The 9517-nt window shown below is 46.1% G+C and overlaps 2 protein-coding genes across 2 annotated transcripts; both read right to left on the bottom strand.

Annotated features, from left to right (window-relative positions):
* Positions 1 to 5607: 5607 nt before the first annotated feature.
* On the bottom strand, positions 5608 to 5958 carry rps13 (ribosomal protein S13). Its single transcript has one exon. The coding sequence runs from the start codon at positions 5956 to 5958 to the stop codon at positions 5608 to 5610; it is 351 nt and encodes a 116-aa protein (YP_009243680.1).
* A 1704-nt stretch (positions 5959 to 7662) lies between these two features.
* On the bottom strand, positions 7663 to 9282 carry cox1 (cytochrome c oxidase subunit 1). The gene has a single exon. It carries the CDS (start codon positions 9280 to 9282, stop codon positions 7663 to 7665), a length of 1620 nt encoding a protein of 539 aa, YP_009243679.1.
* Positions 9283 to 9517: the final 235 nt, after the last annotated feature.

The following is a 9517-nucleotide window of genomic DNA, read 5'->3' as shown; positions in this document are numbered from 1 at the left end:
CTCTGTTTATTGGTGAACCACTCTCCTACTTGTAGATAGACTGCTTTGTTGACCTTACAACTGGGATTCTTTATATTGGTTTGTTTCACCCAGGTGATAGAAATTCGTCTATTTCAAGTGGGTTCTCCGGCTGAGTTTGAGTAGTCTCACCTTCACCCGCCGCGCGCGCACTGACTTCTATTCGTCTTCAATTGCTCCTGAGCTTGCCAGAAAGTAGAAAGCCTACTCTCTTTCTGACTGAATGTCTCGCGTCTCCATGATACTTTTTTTTTAATCATTTTCTCGGGGCCTGACTGAATACAATTCTCGCCCTTGATTAGGTAGGCTATTCTATTTATTCAATAATAAGCTCATTCTCAAAGTCCTACCTTTCCGAAATTCCCGACTTTCAAACTCAAACTTCCGAATTTGCTTCCTGCGTCTATTCAATCAACTACAGAGACAGCCCGCCTTGATTATGCTTTTGATTCTGAACCGTTCTCCAATCACTTTGAAAAGATTGTCTTTCTGCACGGACTTGATCTTTCTTTTCATTCAAAAGAATCAAGGCGGGCTCGAGAGACCTTAAGGACCCTTCGCTCGCCCGCGAGAACCGTTCTGTTCTAACTAGAAGCTCTGAGTTGAGTACTTCTCAACACCACTACTACTTTGCCTATTCCTTGCCTTCGGATTCTGCCGTAAATGAATCCCCATGCTATTTATTCTTCTTTGAACTCTTTGAAATCACATGTCTGCTTCACCTCTGCTAAGCAAAAAAAAACCTAGCCGCTTTATGGTAACGTCTCAATAGGCCATCCCGCTTACTGAATTAGTACAGGATTCGCAAGAAAAGAGAGTCAACTACCAGACTAGAGCATGACCTCTAGGTGTAAGCACATGAGAATTCGTGGCTTTCTATAACTAGAAGGTTACATCATCTGGTTCATAGGAACACTCGCGACGCTTTGCTTTCTTTCCCTTTCTATTTTCCGTTCCTAATCTTTACTTTCAAGGTTGGGAATGGAATGATTGACGATAGCTAGCGCGTTGAAAGTCTAGCTAGGGCGGAGGGCGTGTAAGGTTCGCGCGCTGAGCGATTCAATTCATCAAGTAAAGGGGTTCCGGGTCGAGAGGGTTTAAAGGCAATAATTTTCTAACCAATAGATCCGGTGTATCCCAAACCACCGGAGGACCAAGGTTTTCCCGAAACAACATATCCAAATCTCTCGGATCCCGAACCAAGAGCTCCGGCTTCTCCCGATCCCTCAGCCAAAACATAAACATAAGTTACCACTGAAGTATCCTCACCCGTGAAAGAAGATACCTTTGATTCTAAGGTTTTTGAATCAATCAACCGAGCCGACCTTGATGCTTTGGTTTTCGCAGCTGTCGAACCCGTTTCGGAGTAAGTTGTTGAGGGCTTGGAGTTCCATATCTCTGAAGAGAAGGAGGTGGGCGCAAAAGCCTCTTCTGGATCTTGATCCGAAAGTGACGATGCAACAAAGGCTATTCGGTGTGAGTTGGTGTTCAGCATGGAGGTACCGCTTCACTAGGGCTCTGCGCCCGTTCCTTAAGTTCTTGACCCAATGCCAGGTGATTGGCTAACCGTGCCCCTTCCTTAGAAGGTAAGGGAGGTATGGTTGGGAGGGACAGAGAGATCAGAAACCAAAGGAAAGGGAATAGACTCACAAACTGGATTGGATAAAGCATAAGCTCTGGAAGCGGATACGCCGATGGTTGGAAGGGAAGGCTAGCACACATCATTTCTCTAAGAATAAGTGAGTTTCACGACGAGTCCAGCTCGTAGTGACCCTAACACTGCGTTAGGGCGAACTGGGAAAGCCTTCCAAGTCTATAGTCTTATAAACTAGTAAAGCCGCATTCCCTCTTCAGTTATCGTGAAATTTCTCTAGGCTCTTCTCTCTGGTCTCTCGAGCCTCGCTCTTCGTCCATTTCCGTTCGATGGAGAAAGAACTTCTTTTTCGGGTGTTCGGTCTGGCTTGCTTAGGTCGAGTAAGCAACTGAAGAAATTTCGTATACAGGATTTCAGTATTAGATTCAGTATTAGAAAGGTCTGGGTGATCGCAGTATATTCGGACCTGTAGTTAGCTCCGCTTGGGCAGCACCCCCATTGTGAGGTACCATCAACAGCAAGACCATACAGATGGCATCGCGAATCCCCTACCGAAGTGACTGAACCACCACTTCTTGATCCGTTCTTTCGGAAGACTTACTTGATTTGAGGCTCGAGAGACCTGAGCGTGATGCTATTTGATCGGTGATCATAGGAAGCCGCTAGGCTTACTGCGAATGCTTTCTTTCTATGAAATCCTGTTGCTATGGCTCACGAAGAGCAACGGGACAGTCACAGGTTAAGAATCACTAACCTCCGACTCCCTAAACTTGGTGGGTGTGCCTGCTTCTTCCGACCTCTATCCAAACAAATCATCGAGGAAGTCAGGTAGGTTCCGGGTAGCACTTCAATGCGAAGCGCACCCTTCACCCACTGGCACGAGCCAAACTAGCTAAGCGCGAGGAAAGCTTCACCGCCCTCTTCCAGCTCGAGCTCACAGACCTCTCTGAGTCAATTCCAAATGGAACTAAAAAAAAGATTACTCCTTTCGAATGATTCAGTGCTCTCTTCAACCGGCGAGTTTAGCCTTGTCAGTGCTCTCAGAAACCAGATCAATTAGGTCTGGATCGGCTCACTGAACACTTTCCCAATCGAAATGAATTCGAAACGCGAGACACGAGACTCGAATCGAGGATCAACCCCCTTCCTTCAGGCTAGTTCAGCTCTAGATAAGAAACCGACCCAAAGCATCGCAATAGACGCAACAGCAACCTGCACCCACCGGCACTTTTCCTTGACTTCTGTCGGTCCCCAGACTCCGAAAAAGTTTCTGTTATTACGATCCGTCAGTACGAAACTATCAAGCTGAGCTAGATCTAGGCTGCAGGAGAGCACTTCTACTCAGAGCGGCCAAGCTCACTTCGCGCCAAACCAACAATCTGCACGCTTAACCGCATTGTTCATCTTGACAGGGAAGGAGAAAGGAAGGCTATGAATTGAGCTAACGCCCTCTGTAACCCAAGGAAGGGGGTTGATCCTCGCACCGAACTCTAAGCGAGTGGCTCATCGTGAGACCTTAGCCCGATGCCTTTTAACCGAAGCGAAGTTAGTCACAGGTCAACCCTTCAGAGTTCTTCTTACTCCCCGATTCTGTACCCTTGGCTAACTTGTTTTCCTGCGTTGCTCCCCTCTCATCTAAACTATCTTTCTCTCCTAACGTTGAGCGTGAAAGCGGCTCTGAACGGTCTTTCTTTGTGAGGATTGGGCTGGCTTCTTTCCTCATCCGAAAGGGTGGGTTTACGGTATCCCCGTCAGCGAAGGTCTGCTTCACTAAATGGCCTTGGAGCAGGTCACTCCCACGAATGCAGATCCGTTGCAAACCCAATTTTTTACGCAAGCAGCATGTTAGAGAGTGGGACAACTAACTGAAGTAGAAGGCTACTTTTTTATAGAGCATGTGCGGTGAAAAGGGAGTGAAGTTCAGTATCATCGTATATCAAGTACTCGCTATGGACAAGAAGATGATCCACTAGAGGAGGCCTTAGAGGTTGGGGGGTGGGGAAGGAAAAGGTGGAGAGGAGGAGAAAGGAGAAAGAGTCTCTTTTGGTTAGCTAGACCATCTTCCCCATAGGACACCAAGGCTTGCAGCGAACCTTTCCCTTGTAGCCAGCGAAACCCTGCCTTGCGCAATTGCTTTGCTTAGCTTTCGAGCTAGATAGCTCTATACTTCTTTCTTTATGTCTTTTCTTAGTTAACAACCTTTTCTTTCTGCCTGCCTCTGAAAAAGATTAATTCCTGATTCCAATTCAAAAGAAAACTAAGTACTCCCTTGCTGCTGTTCTAAGCTGATCTGGCTTTCAGCTTCAAAGGGCCCGATCCGGAAAGCGTTGCCTGCAACTCATTTTTCATTCCAAGGAGCTTCCTTGGGAGGCTCCCTTATGGACATGGGAGGTCAGTCAAACCTGCCCGGCCAACTCACAGATACCCCCCGCAACCAATGTGGGCTAGTAGAGGCCAGAGGTCCACTTGCTTCACTGACCTACCCCACGCCTGCTGCCTCCCCATGGTTTCAGAGCCGGCTTCAGGCCTTGGCCAGCTTTAGACCTTAGGTTTGGAGTTCCATATGCCACTTGATCCTATTATTTTATTGATTGATGCCCTATACTCACTCCCTGGTCTGTTGGAGAACAGAGCCTCCCCCCCGTGGGGAGTGTCAAGCAAAGGTCGTCCTCCGCCTGACGAGATTGACCAAGATCTTTTGGAAGTATCCCTCGGAGAAACACCTATTTTTGCAAAAACCGCGTTTGCGTGGTCTCGGGACCAGCTTCTTCATCAGATTCGACCTCGTACTCATACTTAGTATGCCCAAAACCTAAAGTGGTTGGTCCAGGAGAAATGGGATCTGTTGGCTTGATATAAAGGAAGCCCGTTGGTGATTGTTAGAAAATTCCCTACGAGATGCTTGCTTAGCCTTCCCCACCCACCTACCTTTCCTGGGTCATTTCTGTCATTTTCTTCTCTTCCATGGACGTAGTTTCATTTTCCCGGAATATCTTCTCTACCTATAGATCCCTACCCTTTGGATTGAATCGAATTCATTCGCTCGCGCCTCTCGCGTACGTAGCCTTTTGGCAAAGCTCTTTTCTCTTTCCCCTTATCCTGTTCAAAGGCACAGATTCACAGAGCCTCTATCAGATGACGATTGAATGGCTTCCACCACGACACGAAGAACTACTCCTTATTTACGAATCAAAACTACTCTTTTTGTTGAACCAACGAGTGCCGCTAAGACTAAGAGTGATTATGAAAGCTTTCCCCTGACTGAACCCAACGACTCTCGAGTCTTTCAATAGAAAGAGTCAAGGGGCAAACAAAACAACAATGCCCCTCTAGTTAAGTGATTTCGGTCCAGCTAACCGAACTTCTGCCTATGCCTAATTCCCAGCTAAAAGCTTACGCTATTATCGGTACAGAGAGAATGGACTTGATCCCTGATTAGGCCTTAGAGCAGTCCGGCGTGGACGAGACTTCGAACCCTGCGGTTTTCCTCTATTCAACGAGCGTACGTTCGCACTGACTGACACTATTTAGGAAAGCAAGGACTAATTCTACGGCTCCTTCACCCAGGGAACGAATGGGGGCTTCGCTACCTAAAGATGAAGTCATAATATTACTATAGCTTCCTTGTCTAAGGTGTTACATCAAATACTGGAAGGGCTCACAGTAATTCCAGGTATACGGGAATAGCAGTAATAGGACATAAACAATAAAGGCCTTGTCACGAGCCGGATTCGAACCAGCACTTCCGGAGGAATTATCTCCTACTTCATACCATAACGATCGTGATTTGGTTACCCGGTTCCTCACTGCCCTAACGTGAGTACATCCGGGGCGCGGAAGCTACCGTGCCGAGCCACTAGTGGAGTGGTGAAGGAGGCCTACTATACGTATACTGGATTAGTAATCGGTTAAATAAAAAAATAAAAGAAAGTGAACTATTGAAGCTATCAGTGTGATTGATCAGACAAGTACCAAGGGCTTTCGGTAGACTTCTTTCATTTCCGAATTAGCTTGCGACAAGTCCTAGCATTAGTATGAGTTCGTTGACCGCGTAGGGGCAATCCATATTTATGACGAATTCCACGATAACAAGAAATAGAAATTAATCGTTCGATGTCTGCTCGTTCTCCCCTCTTCAATTCCCAATGAACAACATGATCTTGACCTATCATTTGTTCCATTTTGTCGATCTGATACTTAGTTAACTCTTTGATCTTTATGTTCCAACTGATACCTAATCGATAACGAACCTGAATGGCTTTTTTAGGTCCAATTCCATCAATTTTTGATGAGGCAATTCTTACTTGTTCATCGTCAACTGATCTAGCTCCTGAAATATATGACATTCTTGATCCTTCCTTTTACGAGTCTTCTCGGCTGGAATCATAAATGCTCTGATGATCTTTTCTATAGGTAGAACTACTGTGAGCGGTCTAAACTTCGACCCGGCCGGGGGAATTAGAAGCTATAGGAGCGGCACCTTTTTTGGCGCTTAGCGTGGTACCGCTCAGACTCTTCATCGGTCTCCCGCTGACGTCTCCCGAGGTCTAAAAGAATCTCCTGGAGACTGGCCTCCAGTTCACGCGTACGCGGATCGGCCCTCAGACGGGCTTTCTCCTCCTCCGGGGCCGCTTGAATATCTTGTTCTCGCTTTCTGATACTATCGAGAACAAGGGAGGTCTTTTCATTGAGTTCGGCGATCTTCTTTTGCTCTAGCTGACAGGCTTCGATATCCTCTTTGGAGGAAATCAATTCTGTCAGCCCGGTGAGTTTGAAAAATCGCCGATCGATGAACCGGAGATCCTCGATTAGCTCCTCCGTGACCGTGACCTCCCCTAGGTTTGTGTCTAGGTTCAGGTCCGGGTCCGGATTTTGCGGCCTCGAAGAGGGCCCGGCGGCGGCGGCGCTAGTGGCCGGGCCCTCCTCTTGGGGACCAGCGCCGGTTGCCTCTTGCTGCCCCGGCCTCTCCTGGTCTGATGCCACCTCCCCCGTTTGGGTACCAAACCACTCCGCAAATTGCGAGCTGCCCTCGCTCGATACGGGTGATGATGCGGGAAGAGGCTGCTTTGGGCTACCACTGTAAGGTGACATCATGTTACCTATAGTGGTTGCGTCCTCGAGATTCAGCAAACAAAAACCTATAGACAAAAGGAGACCTACTTCCCCTTTGTAATATAATAAAAAAGATATGTATCGCCCCCATAGCGAGAAAGCGGTCTTATTTAATAAAGTATGAAAAATTTCAAGCGAACTGAGTTTAAGACTCAGATAATAGAACAAACCGAGGAAAGGCATCAGTATTATGAACTTCCAGAGAGAATGACGGAACCATGACTTCTTAAGATGAGGAGAAACTGGACAAATGTATAAAGATAAAGAAAGTAGGATCAAAGAGACTAGCGAACTGATAACAAATGAGATACAAAGAGGTAAAATTCTGACATAACCAGAGTCCACTTGGTTCTTTCGCTCCTTGCTCGCGGAGCGGCATACCGGAAAAGAGTTAGAAATTTTTCTCCCCAACGACAAGCGAACGGGCATTTTCGGGGACTAGCCCGCTCCCCATTACTCAAGAGAGAAAGGAAGAAAGTAAGACAGGAGGCCCGCGAATAAAATATATAATAATATACATTTTTTTTTTAATCATTATACTCATATTCCTGCAGGTCGCGGTCTTTTATTCTGGTCAATCAACTATACAAGGATATAAGCCGAGCTCTTGTCAGAAAGAAATTATCGGCAGGGTTGGTGCTCACAATGTCACTGAGTTCCGCGAGCCCTGCCTTACTTTTATAGCGCGGTCCCGCGATGAGTTCCAGGATCCGCCTAGCCTTTTCTTTAGATGGCTTTGGGGTTCCCGCTGGAGTCACATGCTCCTGAATGTAATCTACTAAATTACTACGACTCTTCCAATAGGAATTGGTTGTATTAACACTGTCCCCGGTGTCATCCGGATATACTGGAGGATCCCTTTGGGAAAAGCGATACGTTTGGGGAAGGATTGGAAGGTCCCGCTTCCCCCGAGCAATGGCCCGTCTAGGGTGGAAGAGCTAGCCGGCCAGCGGTCTTCCTTCCGCTGTTCGGGAAGAGGACGCACGCGCTGACGTCTCCTTGATAGCTGGAAGTTCTCCAAAAGTATGAAAAGCTGGAGGACTTTGTACCATCCATTCCAGTGTGGTTGAATTCTGTTCAACAGCCCAAGGACTTGGAGCACACCTTTTGTTATTTCCACTGCTTAAAGTGATTGTTACGACCACGAAGAAACAACAAATCCCAACTACGGATATATAAGAGCCAAAACTGCTAAGGGCGTTCCATCCAGCGTAAGCATCTGGATAATCTGGAATGCGACGTGGCATACCCGAAAGCCCTAAGAAATGCATGGGAAAGAAGGTCAGATTAACCCCGAAAAAAGTGATCCAAAAATGGATTTGACCTAAAGTTTCAGGGTATGTCCGACCAAAGATTTTACCAACCCAATAGTAAAATCCTGCAAATAAAGCAAAAACGGCTCCCATAGAAAGTACATAATGGAAATGTGCAACCACATAATAAGTATCATGTAGAGCAATGTCTAGCCCAGAATTTGCCAGGACTATTCCAGTGAGTCCTCCTATGGTGAACAAAAAGATGAACCCTACAGCAAATAACATGGGTGTTTTGTATTGTATCGAACCCCCCCACATGGTAGCGATCCAACTAAAGATTTTTATTCCAGTGGGGACAGCTATGATCATGGTAGCTGCGGTGAAGTAGGCACGGGTATCAACATCTAAGCCCACAGTAAACATATGATGAGCCCAAACAAGAAATCCAAGAACACCTATACTGATCATGGCATAAACCATGCCTAGATACCCGAAGACCGGTTTTCCCGAAAAAGTCGAAACAATATGACTTATGATACCGAATCCAGGCAGAATGAGAATATACACCTCTGGATGACCGAAGAACCAAAAGAGATGCTGGTATAATATAGGGTCTCCCCCTCCAGCGGGATCAAAAAAGGTTGTATTAAAGTTTCGATCGGTTAATAACATGGTAATTGCCCCTGCCAGTACCGGAAGTGATAATAAAAGTAGGAAAGCTGTCACTAGAACGGACCACACAAATAGGGGTAATCTATGCATAGTCATTCCAGGTCCACGCATGTTGAAGATAGTTGTTATAAAATTGATAGAACCTAAAATGGATGAAACACCAGATAGATGAAGACTAAAAATTGCTAAATCAACTGCTCCTCCAGAATGGCTGGTAATACCACTTAAGGGCGGATAGACCGTCCACCCAGTGCCGCTACCCACTTCTACTAAGGCTGAGCTTAATAGGAGCAAGAGACTTGGTGGCAACAACCAGAATGAAATATTATTTAATCGTGGAAATGCCATGTCAGGTGCACCTATCAGAATCGGAACAAACCAATTACCAAATCCACCTATCATCGCCGGCATAACCATAAAAAAGATCATTAAAAAAGCGTGAGCCGTTATTAAAACATTATAAAGTTGATGATTCCCACCAAGAATTTGATCGCCGGGTCGTGCTAATTCCATACGAATCAGTACTGAGAAGCATGTGCCCATCACTCCAGCAATAGCACCGAAGATGAAATATAGAGTCCCTATATCCTTGTGGTTAGTGGAGAACAGCCATCGAATAAGATTTGTCATAACTCTTTATTAAAAATGATTTACTCCAGACAGCTTAACTCCGTAAAGCCTGTAGGAGTAGTGAAGAATTATAGTGAGTTGTGGTTGGTTGTTGACCAACGGAAAGCATGGGAGAAAGAAAAATGGCATTCCTTTCGATCTTGTACTCAAGTACACTGAACATCAACCCAATCTTAATGAATAAGGGGGATAAACAATGACACCTGTGAACTCGGATAGCCTTGTAGCAGACCGA

This window comes from Cannabis sativa, mitochondrion, assembly GCF_029168945.1.
Source record: "Cannabis sativa mitochondrion, complete genome".
NCBI lineage: Eukaryota > Viridiplantae > Streptophyta > Magnoliopsida > Rosales > Cannabaceae > Cannabis > Cannabis sativa.
This window is presented reverse-complemented; position numbering and strand designations above follow the sequence as displayed.